The 17,816-nt window shown below is 48.2% G+C and overlaps 2 protein-coding genes across 2 annotated transcripts; both read left to right on the forward strand.

Moving 5' to 3' along the window:
• The first annotated feature begins 722 nt into the window (after positions 1-722).
• nr2e3 (nuclear receptor subfamily 2, group E, member 3) lies at positions 723-5,587 on the forward strand. Its single transcript, XM_068751677.1, has 8 exons — positions 723-801; positions 2,223-2,373; positions 2,492-2,595; positions 2,699-2,965; positions 3,940-4,118; positions 4,569-4,809; positions 4,903-5,008; positions 5,455-5,587. The coding sequence occupies exons 1-8, from the start codon at positions 723-725 to the stop codon at positions 5,585-5,587; spliced, it is 1,260 nt and encodes a 419-aa protein (XP_068607778.1).
• A 1,576-nt stretch (positions 5,588-7,163) lies between these two features.
• LOC137907221 (receptor for retinol uptake stra6-like) lies at positions 7,164-14,134 on the forward strand. Its single transcript, XM_068751562.1, has 17 exons — positions 7,164-7,258; positions 7,351-7,417; positions 8,035-8,120; positions 8,207-8,346; positions 9,369-9,535; positions 9,914-10,021; positions 10,457-10,524; positions 11,041-11,120; positions 11,479-11,540; positions 11,624-11,786; positions 11,874-11,949; positions 12,032-12,165; positions 12,580-12,697; positions 12,784-12,885; positions 13,349-13,512; positions 13,688-13,813; positions 13,887-14,134. The coding sequence occupies exons 1-17, from the start codon at positions 7,164-7,166 to the stop codon at positions 14,132-14,134; spliced, it is 2,004 nt and encodes a 667-aa protein (XP_068607663.1).
• Positions 14,135-17,816: the final 3,682 nt, after the last annotated feature.

The raw sequence follows: 17,816 nt of genomic DNA on the forward strand, positions 1-17,816 counted from the left end.
ATTTTTGGAAGCGGTGAGTCGTTTTGAGGTAAAGCGACGGCGATGCTTCAACACCTGCCGGTTGTGCTTGTGTAAATGCCACAGGTGAGATGGTTCTGCTGCTCATATTCAGAAGTCCATTATTCGCTGTGACCTTGTCGTCACGTCAGAACGGAGCGTTAATAGGCTGCTCCTCGGCAAACGCTGGAGGTCATTACGAACGGGAGGCAATCACACAGATCAAACAGAGGAGCGCGAAGGAGGAGCAGGAGAACCGTGCGTGCTCGTGAAACCGAGATACCGAAGAGGAGCGTTGAGTGATGGACGCCCGGAGTGGGCGGTACCGGTCTACAGTTACAGCGCTCCTCCTGGGGAGTCCAGCCTCACGTGTCTCCTGTTGCTGTCCGAGGGCAGCGACGTCCCGATGTGACTGATTGATCCGGTCGATGAACAGTAAAGATTAGGAGGATGACAAATAGGCATGGTGCTTACGCAGCGCGTGGGGCTAATCCCCCCCTCCACCCCTCGCCTCCCTTTTGAGGAGCTGCCACTGAGGAGCACCCACAGACACCGAGCCGGAGCTCACGGAAGGACCCCGGCTCCTCGTCTCCACACCTCCTGGACCCGCGGAGGCCCCGAGCCTCCTGCTCCTCGCTCCTAAAGGAACCTGCACTGTCTGATCCGGGACATTTTAACCAGAACAGTTTGCAACAAGTTCTCCAGACATTGTCTTCAAGGTACAAATGATGGAGGCTCACCTGTCGAAGATCCCCGCGATGTCCTCCTCTTCCTCCCCCAGCGGGACAGACGACAGCAGAGGAGGTGAGACGTGCTCCTGCAGCAGGAGGACAGGACACAAACTCGATGCAAACCTTGAAATAACTGAAGACATGCATTTTAAAGGTTTACGTTTTTAAATCGTCTTGAAATCTCAGGCGATAAAACACTTTGATTATGGTTTGACATTTTAACATTTAAAATGACGTTCTGACATAACACCAAAGTCAAACTGAAAAAGTGTAAATCTGCACAAAAATCTTGACAATTCTGCCGAAACGTTTTCATTCTGCCGAAACGTTTTCATTCTGCTGAAACGTTTTCATTCTGCCGAGACGTTTTCATTCTGCCGAAACGTTTTCATTCTGCTGAAACGTTTTCATTCTGCCGAGACGTTTTCATTCTGCCAAAACGTTTTCATTCTGCCGAAACGTTTTTATTCTGCCGAAACGTTTTCATTCTGCCGGAACGTTTTCATTCTGCCGAAACGTTTTCATTCTGCCGAAACGTTTTCATTCTGCCGGAACGTTTTTATTCTGCCGAAACGTTTTCATTCTGCCGAAACGTTTTCATTCTGTCGAAACGTTTTCATTCTGCCGAAACGTTTTCATTCTGCCGAGACGTTTTCATTCTGCCGAAACGTTTTCATTCTGTCGAAACGTTTTCATTCTGCCGAGACGTTTTCATTCTGCCGAAACGTTTTCATTCTGCCGAAACGTTTTCATTCTGCCGAAACGTTTTCATTCTGCCGAGACGTTTTCATTCTGCCGAGACGTTTTCATTCTGCCGAAACGTTTTCATTCTGCCGGAACGTTTTTATTCTGCCGAAACGTTTTCATTCTGCCGAAACGTTTTCATTCTGTCGAAACGTTTTCATTCTGCCGAAACGTTTTCATTCTGCCGAGACGTTTTCATTCTGCCGAAACGTTTTCATTCTGTCGAAACGTTTTCATTCTGCCGAGACGTTTTCATTCTGCCGAAACGTTTTCATTCTGCCGAAACGTTTTCATTCTGCCGAAACGTTTTCATTCTGCCGAGACGTTTTCATTCTGCCGAGACGTTTTCATTCTGTCGAAACGTTTTCATTCTGCCGGAACGTTTTCATTCTGCCGAAACGTTTTCATTCTGCCGGAACGTTTTCATTCTGCCGAAACGTTTTCATTCTGCCGAAACGTTTTCATTCTGCCGAAACGTTTTCATTCTGCCGGAACGTTTTCATTCTGTCGAAACGTTTTCATTCTGCCGAAACGTTTTCATTTGTTTGTTTCTCCGTGATTTAACGGGCTTGTTTGGATCCACTGGGTTTGGGTCGGTTGTTAATCTGCCTGCAGCCATTTCTTGTCCTAACTTCCTAATCCGGGACCCGGTCAGACCCGGTCAGACCCAAACAACCGTTCGCTGCAGATGGTCCACACATATGTGACACAATGCCAGGCGCTAACCGACCTGCCCCCTTTGACTCGCAGCCAGGAGCCCGGCGCCGGGTAAGGCCCCCAGCCCGCCGCTGCTCTGCAAGGTGTGCGGCGACACCAGCAGCGGGAAGCACTACGGCATCTACGCCTGCAACGGCTGCAGCGGCTTCTTCAAGCGCAGCGTGAGGCGGAGGCTCATCTACCGGTAAGCTGCCCAGTGCATCGTGGGAAAAGAGGTTTTAATATGTCATGAAGTTCCATCAGAAGAATGAGTCCAGGTCCAGGTCCAGGACAGGATTAAAGCGCTGACTCTGGGTCGACAGGTGCCAGGCCGGTACCGGCATGTGTCCCGTCGACAAAGCGCATCGCAACCAATGCCAGGCTTGTCGGCTGAAGAAGTGCCTGCAGGCGGGGATGAATAAAGACGGTAAGACCCGGCCAGACGTCGGCGCCGTAGCAGCCCGACCCGGGCCCGACCCGGGCCCGACCCGAGGTCCACCTCTGAAGTCACGCCCCCTCCCTCGTTACAGCAGTGCAGAATGAGCGGCAGCCCCGCAGCACCGCCCAGGTACGCATGGACTCCATCGATGTGGACCACGAGAAGGAGCACCTGGCCACCACGCGAGAGCCCGCCTCCTCTTCCTCCTCTTCCTCCTCTTCCTCCAGTGGCTCTGCCCTCACCTGGCCTCACATCACCTCCTCTGCCCCCCAGCGCTGCGCCAGCCCCCAGAACAACCACCGCTTCATGGCCAGCCTCATGACGGCCGAGACCTGCGCCAAGCTGGAGCCCGAGGACGGTGAGGAGAACCGGGACCGTTTGGGTCCCATCAGAACCAGAGTTTTACCATCCTGACCAGTAAATCTGTCCCTGAACCTCAAGACGGCAACGTCTCGGGGAAAAGTATAAATATGACACAATAAATTCATTAAATATCAAATAAAACAATAAAACAATAAATTAATGAAATATCAAATAAAACAATAAAACAATAAATTAATGAAATATCAAATAAAACAATAAATTCATTAAATTCATTAAATATCAAATAAAACAATAAAACAATAAATTCATTAAATATCAAATAAAACAATAAATTAATGAAATATCAAATAAAACAATGAAACAATAAATTAATAAAATATCAAATAAAACAATAAAACAATAAATTAATGAAATATCAAATGAAACAATAAATTCATTGCAAATATGTGAACTGATTAATAAAACTGAAAATTACAAGGTAAATATAAATAAATAAGGTTTTTTATTAGCTGCTTTCCTGACATGTGGCCATGGATAGTACAGTCAAATTATACAGTAACCGAACCTGAACCGGACCTGAACCCGAACCTGGACCGGACCAGAACCTGATCCGGCCTGAACCCGAACATGAACCGGACCCGAACCTGGACCGGCCCCGAACCTGGACTTGGACCGGCCCCTAACCTGATCTGGACCTGAACCCCAACCTGATCCGGACCTGAACCCGAACCTGGACCGGACCCAAACACGAACATGGACCGGACCCAAACCTGATCTGGACCTGAACCGAATCTGGCTTGGAGCCGAACCCGAACCTGGACCAGACCCGAACCTGATTCGGACCTGAACCCGAACCTGGACCGGACCCGAACCTGATCCGGACCTGAACCGAATCTGGCTCGGAGCCGAACCCAAACCTGGACCGGACCCGAACCTGGACGGGCCTGGTGCTGCCAGCCAATACCGATCGGAGCTAAAACAGCGTGTAAGTCTGCGTTTGTGTTTCAGCTGACGAGAACGTTGACGTGACCAGCAACGAGCCGGAGCGCGCGTCCTCGGAGTTCCACCTGGCTCTGTACCCGGCCAGCTCCGAGAACGTTTACGAGACGTCTGCGCGGCTCCTCTTCATGTCGGTGAAGTGGGCCAAGAACCTGCCGGTGTTTTCCAACCTGCCCTTCAGAGACCAGGTCAGACTGAATTATTTCTATTTTATTATGTGTGTGTGTGTGGGGGGGGGGGGGGGGGGGGGGCTCTTTCAGATTTGATTGAACTGGTTTTATGCAAATTTAAATATTGATAGAATTTAACTTTAACTGAATGTGACAAGCGACTATAGAAAACATTTTTGCATCAGATTTGTTCTTGTTTTAATACTTTATTAAAAACGTATTTCTATCTGATTATGTTCTTTTCAATATTCACTTTTTAGTTTTGTTGTGAATGATTCATTTCGTTAGATGAGCATACATTTGAATGTTTTTATAAATATAAACATAAAACACATACTCTATTGTTATTATATACTATTCTATCTTCTAATAATGAATCTTATAATTATAAACTTTCACCAGTTCCTCACCGCCTCCATCATTTCTCTTGTATTGTCGACCTTCTGACTCTTGACCCCGCCCCACCAGGTGATCCTGCTGGAGGAGGCGTGGAGCGAGCTCTTCCTGCTCTGTGCCATCCAATGGTCTCTGCCGCTGGACAGCTGTCCCCTGCTGTCCCTGCCGGACCTGTGTCCCAGCATGCAGGGAAAGACCAGCTACAGCAGCCTGGACCTGCGCCTCCTGCAGGAGGTCTTCAGCCGCTTCAAGGCGCTCGCCGTCGACCCCACCGAGTTCGCCTGCCTCAAGGCAATTATGCTCTTCAAGCCAGGTGAGGGTCAGCAGGATCCAGCGGGGGCGGGGCTACGTTTAAAACTAACAGAGATTATTTTTTTATAGACATTATGTTTCCTCCCGTCCACAGAAACCCGCGGGTTGAAGGATCCAGAGCAGGTGGAAAACCTGCAGGATCAGTCGCAGGTGATGCTGGGAGGGCACATCCGCTCACACCCCCCCAGTCAACCCGCCAGGTAGCCGGATGTCATCCCAAAGATATAGCTTTCGTTTGTGAACCCTCAAAACTGAATTTCAGGGCAATGTGGATCAGGGCATCCCACAGGGTGGTGTTAAAGGCCTCTTTGTTTTTAGAGTGGGGTCATGGGGAAGTTTTGGGCATGCAGAGTGGAGATATGACAGCTTCCTGTTTCAGCCATGCCCACAAGGAAAACTCTGGTTCTGGTAAATTCTCATCCTCAGATAGCAGAAACCAAATTTCACAGCGATCTGTTGAACCCCCCAAAAAATGCAAACAAGTTGCCCAAAAAAGAATAAAGGTGCAGGTTCTGTGTGGTCGGGGTCCTCGCACCAAGCGGGTTTCTTGCTGGTCCAGGTCAGCATGGAGGCCTGCGATCTGGAGGTGGGCGGGGCCTGTTTCCCCAAAGATGGCGGCTCCATCTTTGTCCCTGTTTGTGTGCAGGTTTGGAAAGCTGCTCCTTCTTCTCCCCTCCCTGCGCTTCGTCAGCTCGGAGCGGGTAGAGCTGCTGTTCTTCCACAGGACCATTGGGAACACCCCCATGGAGAAGCTGCTCTGTGACATGTTCAAGAACTGAGACCCAGCTCCTGGTCTGGAGCCATGACGAAGATGACCATCATCATCGTCATGTTACTTGCTTCGTACTGATTCTGTTGTTTGTTGAATCACTTTATTATATTTGATGTTTCACGTATACGTGTGTTTTGGAGGTCGTCTGTGATTGGTTCGTATCCCTGATGTCATCGATGTGACGCGACGTTCTTGTCATCGAGCACTGAAAGTAAAGGATTCTTGAAAACAGCGTTGTGTTCTGTCTTTAAACACCTTGATAGATAATAATGACGAGTTCACCAGAAAACAGCGACCTCTACTGGCTGCTTGATGAAGCACACACATATTTACTGGGATTCATTTATTTTAAAACTAAACCTGGTCCAACCCTAACCTACTCTAAGATTAACTTAGTCTAACCCTGACCTAGTCTAACCCTGACCTAGTCTAAGATTAACTTACTCTAACCCTAACCAACCCTAACCTGGTTACATATGGAGACTTTTTGTCCCCGTTTTGTCCCCGAAGGAACAGAATGTATGTTAAACAGGTTTATGTGTAGAAATCTTCTTCACAATCGGAAAATAAAAAGTAAAGCTTGTTTGTTGTTTGGTACGTTTGACTTTTAAAGATCAGTAACTTGAAACCAGATCAGTTGATCCTCTGATCACATGACTGAGCTCTCCGATCCATAATAAGAAACTAAAAACTCTAAGATATGTCTTATTTGTGCAGAAATTAAACAAAATAATGTTGAAACATTGTCCAGGTTTTATTGCTCCAATCCTCAACATCATCTGTAACATCCCGTCAATCAATCTGTTCAGATCCTTTTATACGTAATATACAGATAAAATAACACAAACAAGGTTCTGTATTTACCAGGAAACTTTCCAGCGTAGAAACATCCTTCTAATCCCAATCATTGGTCCTCGTTTGTGTACTTGAGTACTCTGAGTTTAAATGATAGAAGACGGCGCCGGGGACAGAGCCTCCTCCATAGCATTGAGCCCCCTCCTCATACCCCCCCCCATACTCCCCCCCCTTGAGGCTGTTAATCTGCTGATTTTAAGATCCTGCCTGGACTAGAATGTGTTGAGGTGTTTCAGCTGAGCTGTCCAAACAGCAGCAGGTCACGGTGCTGGGTGGACCTTCAACCATCCGGGGGACCTTCAACCATCCGGGGGACCTTCAACCATCCGGGGGACCTTCAACCATCCGGTGGACCTCCATCCGTCTGGTGGACCTTCAACCATCCGGGGGACCTTCAACCATCCGGGGGACCTTCAACCATCCGGGGGACCTTCAACCATCCGGGGGACCTTCAACCATCCGGTGGACCTCCATCCGTCTGGTGGACCTTCAACCATCCGGTGGACCTTCAACCATCCGGGGGACCTTCAACCATCCGGGGGACCTTCAACCATCCGGGGGACCTTCAACCATCCGGGGGACCTTCAACCATCCGGGGGACCTTCAACCATCCGGGGGACCTTCAACCATCCGGGGGACCTTCAACCATCCGGTGGACCTTCAACCATCCGGTGGACCTCCATCCGTCTGGTGGACCATCCAGTGGACCTTTAACCTGAACAGCTGCGATGAACCACAGCAAGGTCGATCCCTTTGAATATTCCTACTATGACTATTCAGACTGGTATTCCGACAATGCCGAGCCAACCAGACCCCCCAAAGAGTAAGTCTGAAGCTGCCCTAATATTAAACGTCCTGCTTCACGTGTTTTACTTCTGTTGTCTCAGAAGTTGAATACCATTTCCTGCTTGTCAGAATCATTCCAGCATGTGACCCAACAGTGGACGGCAGGCTCTTCCACACATGCATGATGTCGATATCAGTGAGTACCATCCATCCAGTGACGTTTGGTCTTTGAGTACTTTTAGAGCAACCATTTGGTCACATGACCCTTTTTATCCAATGATGATGGATCGACTCGTAAGAAGAAGGAAAGCGTTATAGTTGTCGTTGTGAATAAACCACACGCATGCATATATATAAATATAATACATATAGGGCCCCCGTAACGTGCGTGGAGAAGCATAGGGTGGCGGGGGGGGGGGGGGGGGACTAAATCTTTCGAGGAAGAGGAGGAGTGGATGTTGACGTTTGACCTCTTCCTTTAATGACTTCATCCTCATGCTGGAGATGGAATGAAGCTCCAACTGGAAAGAGTTCATGCAAGAACTAGCATCGAGCTAGCATCGAGCTAGCATCGAGCTAGATCTCACTGACGATCTGCTTAGTTTACAGCCATGACTTGTAGAAAAACTAGAATAACTCGAATGTCTGAAGAGAATTAAGACAAATAATGTCACAAAAAAGGACAAAATGGAGAAGATGTATTTATTCTAGCACAAAAGATTTGATTTCAATTCAAGTCCTCTAACAACAGCAGACCTCAGCATATAATCCACCCGTCCACCCGTCCATCCGTCCCTCCTCCATTCCCTGCAGGTGTTGGTCGTGATCATTCTGGCCGTCCTCACCAGGAAACACAAACTGTGTCAGGGGTTCAGCCGAGGCTCCTCCAGCATCTTCAGGTGAGCTTCAGGAACTTTCCAGAAACAGGAATCAACTCGACTTTAAGCAGTAAGTTTGTCTCAAAGCTTCTTGTTCGGTTCCTCAGCCCGGTCAGCTTCCTGGACCAGACCCAGAAGAAAGGCCTGGTTCTGGCTACTTATGGACTGGTGTTCAGCAAACTGGCGACGCTGGTGATTGCCCCGGACCCTCTGCCCTTCTCCAGAGACACTCCAGCGGACACTAGAGGTAGGGGGGTGATCATATGCATGTTTCTGGGTAGCGGAGGTTTTTGGACCAAGGTGGGTCCTTTATTTTTTTTCAGAACCAGTATTTACTCTGAAACATTTCAAATATCTGAAGTAATTATAATGTGTCAGTGAAAATAAAACTAGGTAGGCTGAACCAAAACACTTGGTGGCTGTCTTCTACTACCCCATCCTGTACTATCCTCTTGTCTTTCAGAGTACCTGAAGTTGGTGGCTGTCTTCTACTACCCCATCCTGTACTATCCTCTTGTCTTTCAGAGTACCTGAAGTTGGTGGCTGTCTTCTACTACCCCATCCTGTACTATCCTCTTGTCTTTCAGAGTACCTGAAGTTGGTGGCTGTCTTCTACTACCCCATCCTGTACTATCCTCTTGTCTTTCAGAGTACCTGAAGTTGGTGGCTGTCTTCTACTACCCCATCCTGTACTATCCTCTTGTCTTTCAGAGTACCTGAAGTTGGTGGCTGTCTTCTACTACCCCATCCTGTACTATCCTCTTGTCTTTCAGAGTACCTGAAGTTGGTGGCTGTCTTCTACTACCCCATCCTGTACTATCCTCTTGTCTTTCAGAGTACCTGAAGTTGGTGGCTGTCTTCTACTACCCCATCCTGTACTATCCTCTTGTCTTTCAGAGTACCTGAAGTTGGTGGCTGTCTTCTACTACCCCATCCTGTACTATCCTCTTGTCTTTCAGAGTACCTGAAGTTGGTGGCTGTCTTCTACTACCCCATCCTGTACTATCCTCTTGTCTTTCAGAGTACCTGAAGTTGGTGGCTGTCTTCTACTACCCCATCCTGTACTATCCTCTTGTCTTTCAGAGTACCTGAAGTTGGTGGCTGTCTTCTACTACCCCATCCTGTACTATCCTCTTGTCTTTCAGAGTACCTGAAGTTGGTGGCTGTCTTCTACTACCCCATCCTGTACTATCCTCTTGTCTTTCAGAGTACCTGAAGTTGGTGGCTGTCTTCTACTACCCCATCCTGTACTATCCTCTTGTCTTTCAGAGTACCTGAAGTTGGTGGCTGTCTTCTACTACCCCATCCTGTACTATCCTCTGCTGATCTGCAGCTCGCTGCAGCACAAAGCTGGCGCCGTGTTCGGGATGCTCCTCTCCTTCGGTCACTTCGGAGTCCTGCTGTGGCAAAAGGTCGACTGTCCGAAGACTCCGGAGGTGAGCGGGGTCGACGATGATGTGGTTTTTCTCCATTAACACAAAACAGAGACAGTTTAAACAACACGGAAAAGTTTTCCCCTTTCAAGAAGCGGCTCCCTTGGGTCTCCCTGCCGGTCTGGATAAAGGGTGAATCCCATAGATTTTAAAAGTTTATCATCATTTTGGATCGATTTTCAAAGTTTACATGAATTATGCAAACAAAACTTTGTTGAGGGGTGTGGCCTAAAGCTAAAGCATGTCATGTAGAAGTTTGATTTGTATTTATTTGTGTCTGTAATGATGAACAAAACATTAAGATGCTAAACCCGGTCTGACACGAAGCCTGTTTGTGGAGCATCGATCAGTTCTTTTATTGATTACCCTTCCTCCTCACAGATCTATAAGTTCTACGCTCTGCTGGCCAGTCTTCCTCAGCTGGCCTGCCTGGCCTATCTCTGCATCCAGTTCCCTCTGCTGTTTGTCAGAGGACCAAAGACCGATGAGGTGAGAGGGAATCGTTCTGCCACCGAGTTCAGCAATAAAATATATCAGCTGATCTGCGAGGAAACAAACAGGAATTCCAACAATGTAAAAGCGAGATTAGATTAAGCAGCTCAGAGCAGAGAAGCTTCCGGTCCCGAGCAGATTAAAACTACCAAACAAGAGAGTCTCTGTTTCAGAAAAGATTGACACTCTTTCAGGTTTAAACTGGTTTAACTCGTGATTTTCCAGCAGTGAGAATAAAAAAGGAGGAAAAACAGCATTTAGTCTTTTAAACATTCATTTTACCTTCAGATTCAACTTGTTATTTATTTATTTCTGTCAAACAAGGAGCTCATCATTTTGTGCTCCCGTTAGTGTTGTTATTTCGTCATGCAGAACGTTAGCTATAGAAGCCTCCGAGCGATACGCTGTAAACTATGAATGCTCGGCTCTCAGGACCTCGACAGCAGCTTCTACACGGACTACGTGAAGTTCCTGCTGAAGAAGAGACCCTCAGCCACCAGGTCATCAGGATCCTTCAATCGTTCAATCCCCATGCAGCTGAGTGGCATTCACCTGATTACGCTCCAGTCAATCACAGCAGTTTCATTTCCACCTGGAGAGGAGGTGTTAAAAGCAGCAAAGGCAAAATACGAGCTTAAAGGCCATGGAGCATACTAGAAACTGTATCAGTCAAAAACTGTATGAAAGTACATGGAAAATCAATAGAAAGTACTGATTCATTGACCCATTTGATGAGTCAATTCATGTAATGAATCACTCTTTCCTAAAAATCATAAGTTTGACCTTTTAATTCTTAAGGAACACTCAAGACATGTGCATGGGCTACAGCATAAAATAAATATAAGTCTCATAACAAAATGATAGTTATAATAAACCAGGTTAAAGGAAATATTAGCCCACTGTCAGATGCTGAGGAAGAACCTCGGTGATGAAGCTGAAAGGGAAGGTTGACTAAGAGTTCTGGGTTTCCATGGTGCCATGCCTCGCTGAGCCTGATTCAGTGTTCAATGTTTCAGCTCTTCATCTGAAGACAACCCAACGCTAACAGAGAGAATCCTGATGCTGCCCAAGAATTTAGTTTATCTACCAGAACAAGGTTTGTGCACCAAACTGTAAAAACAGTAACTCATGTCAGTCATTTTATGTTTACGTTTCAAAGGAAAATGTTAGCTTAATGCCAGCTTAACATTAGCATTAGCATCACAAAGCCAGAGGGTCTCAGTTCTAATTCTTTGCCTTACTAAGGGTCCAGGTCTAGGCTTCATATGACATCATAAGAAAATGATATTTTTGGTTGTGTGCTATGCAGATGACTCGTACTAAAATCTGTCAACTTGAGTGGCATCATTGGAGTTATGAATGCGAACTGTAGAAATATCTGATTTTAAAATTAGGTTTATTTTTTACACATAGCTTGATTCCTTCTGAAAATCATTGATGTTGTTCTTCTCCAGCGTTTCGAGTTCCCCTGACGCTAGCTGTATCTACGTTCATTGGCTTTGTGACGATCTACCATGTAAGTCTTTTAAAATACTTGCACAACCCCAACCCTAATTCCTCCCTTTGTGGTGCATAAACCCAGCACGTTCCTCCTTTCAGACGGCGCTGCTGTTGGTCGTCTTGGTCGTCCCTACTCTGCACATTGTTCGTGCCGGTATTGACGAAAACATCGCCTTCCTGTTGTTGGGGTTTGGGATTGTTCTGTCAGATGACAGGATGGAGGTCGTGAAGATCGTGACCTTCTACACATGGCTGTTGGAAGGTAGCTCCTTATTGGTGTGTTTAACCAAACCTGTGAAAATCTGCTGAATAAGATAAACTCTTCCTTTTCCGTCGTGTTGTTTGCCAGTGTCTTACCTCTGCGCCGTGACCCTGTCCTGCTTGGTCAGCCTCCTCATGCTCATGAGGTCCATGATAGGCCACAGGTAGGTGAAGCAAAGCGACTGGTTTAGGATGCTTCAGGTTACAAAGTCAGGCCAAATGCGTCATCATCGTGGATCGTTTCAGGTCCAACCTGAGAGGACTGTACAAGGGGGATGTTTACAGCATCTGGAACAGCCACAAGACCATCTGTCCATCCAAGCCGGGTGTCGTCTGTTGGATGGGTTTGACAGGATATCAGGCTGCAGTCGTCTGCCTCGGTAAAAATCAATTACCTTAAAACTATAATGAAAATACAGATACGACCACCTGCTCATAATTCAGAATGGACGTATGTTTGGGATATGAGGGATGTACTTTACTAATAATCTATACTACGGGAATAAAAGAACTTAATTGTTCTTTCTGTGCATCCCGGTAACAAATGTCTCACGGACCGGTACCGGTCGTAAGTACGGCTGGTCGTAAATTGCACAGGTTGTAACTCGGACGGTACCTGTACAAAGAATCTGTTGGTAGGTCACACGAAGGAAGTGACATCACAAGGCCTGGAGGAGATCAAACCAAATGCAATCAAGAAATAAAAAGACATCAACTTAAATAAACATATAAAACACCAAAACTTCATTACAAATACCAAAAGGTTCTGAAATGTTTCTGCCTGGTCTTTGCAGGAATGGTCATCCAGACGGTGGCGTTTTTCATCTGCTTCCTGTTCCTGGTGTTCATGATCATCGTCCCTGTTTGTTACGGTCGTAATATGATTCTGTTTGAAGCGGCTGGGAAGGTCTGGTGGGTCGGATCCGTCTCTGGTTCCTTCTTTTTCATGCGGTAGATTCAGACTGCATCTGCTCGACTCGCCGTCTCTGCCTTCTCAGGCCGGCCTGGCTCGCCCTGCTGCTGGTTACGGGACTTCAACATGTGGCCGCTAAGTTTGCGTTCATCAAGAAGGAAGCCGGTACGAGAGCCCTGCAGAACCGGTACGAGAGGCCAAAGGCGCTTTAGGAATATTGGAATGATCTGGTCTGAGATTGTGTACCTGCCTGAGGTGGGGCCGATTCAGGCTGGCGGTCGTGGCATAGAGGCTCCAGCCGAGATTTCATTTTAAGAGGGCTGTAATTAATAGTGAAAACAAAAACAAATGTGGAATAATACAACCTGTTTTAAGAGCAGGGAAGTCCCCCCCAACCGTCCCCCACCCGTCCCCCACCCCCGCCCACGACCCGGCCCCGGATAAGCGGATTAAGATGGATGGATGAGTTCTTAAAGCATCAAACTGTCCTCTCAAAATGCAAAGTGAAATATTGTTAAACTCTCCAATTGGGTTAAAAGCTGTGTGTCCCCCCCAGTTTGACACCCCATAGGGGCCACGCCTTCATGAACTAGCCCTGATCTGAAGCTGCTGAGATGACGATGCTAATTAGCATGTACGCTGGCCTGCAGGGACAGCCTGTTCCTCCTGACCTACCTGCTGTTCCTGGTCAACGCTGTGCTCGGACTGATCGTCTCCGTGTGGAGGACGCTGATCACCGCTCTGTACAACATCACCCATCTGGGCCGCATGGACACCAGTCTGCTGCACCGCACGGCAGAACCCTGCGACCCAGGTGGGTCGCCAGCGAGCTTTTCACCGTTGGTTTGCCTCATTTCTGGAAACGGAAATTAATCCTCCAAAGATTCGCGACAGAATAAAACGAATCAGTGTTGAGAACGGAGTTTCTGTTTCAAGAAAGGAGCGCAACCCAATGACGGATCCCACTCCTGACCTCTGACCCCATCTAGCTTACAGATACTACACCCACTCCCTGAAGGTGGAGGTGAGTCAGTCGCACCCGGTGATGAAGGCCTTCTGCCGGCTGCTGCTGGACCTGACGGTCGAGGGAGGCCGAGATGGGCGGACTGAGGGAGGTGAGACCCGTAACCACGCGGTTCTTTTCTTTGGTCTCGGCTCCCTTGACCACCTGCTCCTCCACGCTTTCAGGGGTTCAGGAGGACCGGCTGAGCGAGGCTGCCAGCCGTCAGAGGAGTCGCCTCCGCTGGCAGCTTCTCTACACCCTGGTCAACAACCCCTCCCTGCTGGGCTCCAGGAAGCACTTCCAGACCCCCAAGACACCCCCGGGCATCGTGAACGGGACCCCGAACCACAGCTCCGAGAGAGGCAGCAAGAAAGAGGCTTCTGAGCCGGTCCAGTCCAACACGCCCACAGCGAGCCAAGACGAAACCGAATGAGGGAGGTTCTCCAGACGACGCAACAGCCGGACGTAACGTTCCACAAGAAGAACCCGTCATGCTACAGCGAGGAGAACGTCACCAAGTAGGCGAGGAAACAAAGCTAATCCTTCTGGGACGTTTTAGGCTGCAGCTGTCTGATAGTTGTCTGGGCGGCGTTCCGAGTTATCCTCGGCTGAACGCGGCCGGACTCGTGGTTCAGTTGCCATGTTTGTGTCTGGACCTCCTTCATTATGGAACCGTGGGCCTGCCCCCGTTCTCCGATGACAGCAAATCCCATTTAGTCAATCTCCCTTTCTGCTTTCTCTGGAACTAATCCCAGAAATAATCAGCTGACCCCCCCCCCCCCCCAACGGTCGGTGTGAATCGTGTCAATAACTTGTCTTTAAACGTCCTCCTATCTCGTGATGTGTAATCCAGTGGGAATAAAAATGCAGCATCCGTCCTTGGCTTCAGGTTGTTCTCATTGTTGTCTGTGTTTACCCTAACCCTTTGGAGCGAGACAACGCCCTCTTCTGGAATAGTTCTGGATCTCTGTTTCCCTGGAGACGTGGATTACGGGGCATTACATTGTCCTTTGTTCTCTGTAATTGCCGCTTAGCTTGTTAGCTAACTCTCCGTCTGGAAGCATTGAGAGAAAACGAGAAATCATCCCGTATTTCTTTTCAAACTTTATCGAGGCACATGAAACGTTAGCGAGGGCGTCTGAACACGTTGGTTAAACCATCTAGGAGCTTCTTTCATTGCGCTTCAGACGAGGCCCAACAACAAAGCAGCATGCAGGTTAGCTAGCCCACGTAGCGGAGCATTTACAGCTAGCACGACGTCGCTAATTTAACATAAGCAACGTTACACCAACGCTAGTCGCACATGTTTTACTGCCTACATCTGGGTTTGTGAATCATTTTAGCTTTGAGATGTTGAACCAATAATTGATGATCAGCCAATCAGCACATCTGATCAGCCCTCACCCCCACAGATGGAGGTGGAGGTGAGTTCTAACACCTTCATCCTCATCCTCCACTAGACCAGATCAATGAGAACTCTTTGCAGATACCCTGATCCGGATCAAGATCTGGATCCATTGTGGGGCGTTACTAGAACTGATCTTAACATTCTTGCTGCGTTAAAACTTTCTGCATTTTATTTCTTGCGTTGCTCAGAATTTAGGATTTTACAGGCGCTCATAAATAAACCCGATAGTTCGGTCTGATAAACGTATCGATCTGCGTCACCGGGAGGAGCTGCATGGTGCGGGAGCCCGGAGCCCGGAGCCCGGAGCCCGGAGCCCGGAGCGCCGCCTCCGGACCGGCGCAACCCGCAGGTTCCACAGGCGCGCGTCCAGGTGAGGAAACCCGACACCACGGGAACAGAGTTCACGCCCGGAAACCGACCTGGACCCATGAAACATTGATCAGACCCGCGCGCCCGGCTTACCTGCGTGGTTTGTTCCGTTTCTGCAGAGGACTCCGATGACGTCATCCGGTGTTTAGAGTCGCAGCAGAAACCAGAATAAAATCTGGTTCCGTCTGGAGATGAAGTCCAACATGGTGAAAACCAGGGGTCCGACGGGGGCTGTAAAACGCCTGAGATATGTCAGCCGTCTCCTTCCTCCTCATCCTCCTCCTCATCCTCCTCCTCCTCCTCCTCCTCCTCCTCATCCTCATCCTCCTCCTTATCCTCCTCGTCATCCTCATCCTCCTCCTTCCTCCTCATCCTCCTCCTCATCCTCCTCCTCATCCTCCTCCTCATCCTCATCCTCATCCTCCTCCTTCCTCCTCATCCTCCTCCTCATCCTCATCCTCATCCTCCTCCTTATCCTCCTCGTCACCCTCCTCCTCCTCCTCATCCTCATCCTCATCCTCCTCCTTATCCTCCTCGTCATCCTCATCCTCCTCCTCATCCTCCTCCTCATCCTCCTCATCCTCGCTCGATGGACTGTTTATGTTCAGCCTGACTGTTGATCCTTTCCCAAATACAAGTTTAATTTTTAATTAACCCATAAATTCATTTAAATCACAACAGTGGGTTTTAAATAAAGGATTTATTCATTATTTATTATTAAGGGGCGTGTCCAGACTTTTCTGAGGTCCAGAGACGGCCTTAACTCTGTTAGCAAGCACACCAGATTAACTTAGATTTAGCTCTTTTTCTATCTTTAGTTAGCTGCAGGCGAGTTAGTAGGTTTATTTATTATAAACCAAACACAATATAAAGATTCCCGACTGTGCATAATTTAAACTTTATAGTTTCAAATCGAACTACAGGTGGCAGCAACCTCTGAGTAGTTGAATAAACCTCTGGGTGAACAGGAAACGCGTCTGAGTCTGACCCTTCCATGTGGATTTAACCCGGAGAGGAAGAGCAGCTTTCTTCATCATGTTGAGACACTTTTAGGAGGAAAACAAGAAAGCCTTTTATCATTGATTACTATTTCAACGCATTACCTGTATCAAGATAAAAGGTTCTCTCCAGCCTCCATGATGCAATCGATAGAAGGTTGCTTTGCTGTGGCGACCCCTGATTGGACAAGCAACAGGTGAGGATCCAGGTGAGGATCCAGGATCCCTGTCAGCAGCACCGCAGCGCTCTGTCCACCAGGTGGCAGCAGAGCACCAGTGACGTTCTGATTCAGTTGGACCCATCCCTGGTGCTGATGCTGCGGGACATGAAGGCGAACGACGGGAACGCTGTAGGATTGGGAATGACCAGCAGGGTGTTAAAGGAAGCGGTCCACGCCGAAGCTGATTGGTCCGTCTGTAGGGCGACACCCACTCGACGCCAAGCATCATGTGATCCCGATGACAGGCGGGCGGATTGATAAACCCAACTGATCACGAGACCCCTTTAATGGAGGGGTATTTAAAATACAACGATGTCAGGCTCCGGAGGAGCATTTCTCCCGTTAACTCAACAAACGTCCCACAGGGGGCGCCAGCAAGCTCCGCCCACATTCCGGTTTAAATGTGCAGCAGTAATGTGTTTCTGTGCGTTTCCTGTGAGGAGGGTTTGGGAGCCTCCATAACGTTACCAAGTCCTTGACTGTTACCCACAATGCACTGCAGCACGCACTCACAATAAAGACACCGCCGTGCTGCGGTTCCTCTCTGACGCCGCCGCCTGATTGGCTGTTTTATGATGATGTAAGAGCGATGGATCGGTGCTACGCGTTCTCCTCCTCCTCCAGCGAGCTCCTCCCACAAGCTCGGCGAGTCGATGACGCCAAAGCGGAGAGGCGGATCCGGGCGGGGCAGATGAGGAATGCTCAACTTCTCTAAAGGGATTAAATTCGTTTCATTTGTTTGCAGCTTCATTTGAGGAGAAGCGAGGAGCAAGAGAAGACATGCGTGCGTGCGTGCGTGCGTGCGTGCGTGCGTCCCAGCTGACGACGAGGGGCTGGCTACACCCAGAACCTTCCTGCTGTGAGGAGACAGCGCTACCCACTGCGCCACTGTGCCTTAATAAACAAACATCATGAATGTCCGAAGAGAAGAAACCCGAAATGCATCGAGGTTATATTTATATTTATATTTATATTTATATTTATATTTATATTTAAACGCGAGCTAAAAACATAAATAACATGAAGAAGAGTTCTGTTCAAAGTTTCCAGCTGATCATCATTCTCTCAAAAAACATAAAAAAAAACTCCTCCAGATATCTCTATCCATCCAGACATTCA

Source organism: Brachionichthys hirsutus, chromosome 1 (genome assembly GCF_040956055.1).
Source record: "Brachionichthys hirsutus isolate HB-005 chromosome 1, CSIRO-AGI_Bhir_v1, whole genome shotgun sequence".
Lineage (NCBI taxonomy): Eukaryota > Metazoa > Chordata > Actinopteri > Lophiiformes > Brachionichthyidae > Brachionichthys > Brachionichthys hirsutus.

Excerpts from the sequence above, each read along its gene's own strand:
- nr2e3 (XM_068751677.1), top strand. The coding sequence starts at position 723 with ATGATGGAGGCTCACCTGTCGAAGATCCCCGCGATGTCCTCCTCTTCC. Across the intron at positions 4,810-4,902 it reads AATTATGCTCTTCAAGCCAG|AAACCCGCGGGTTGAAGGAT; the intron begins GTGAGGGTCAGC and ends TCCCGTCCACAG. Across the intron at positions 5,009-5,454 it reads CCCCCCAGTCAACCCGCCAG|GTTTGGAAAGCTGCTCCTTC; the intron begins GTAGCCGGATGT and ends GTTTGTGTGCAG.
- LOC137907221 (XM_068751562.1), top strand. The coding sequence starts at position 7,164 with ATGAACCACAGCAAGGTCGATCCCTTTGAATATTCCTACTATGACTAT. Across the intron at positions 9,536-9,913 it reads ACTGTCCGAAGACTCCGGAG|ATCTATAAGTTCTACGCTCT; the intron begins GTGAGCGGGGTC and ends TCCTCCTCACAG. Across the intron at positions 12,698-12,783 it reads GAAGCGGCTGGGAAGGTCTG|GCCGGCCTGGCTCGCCCTGC; the intron begins GTGGGTCGGATC and ends CTGCCTTCTCAG.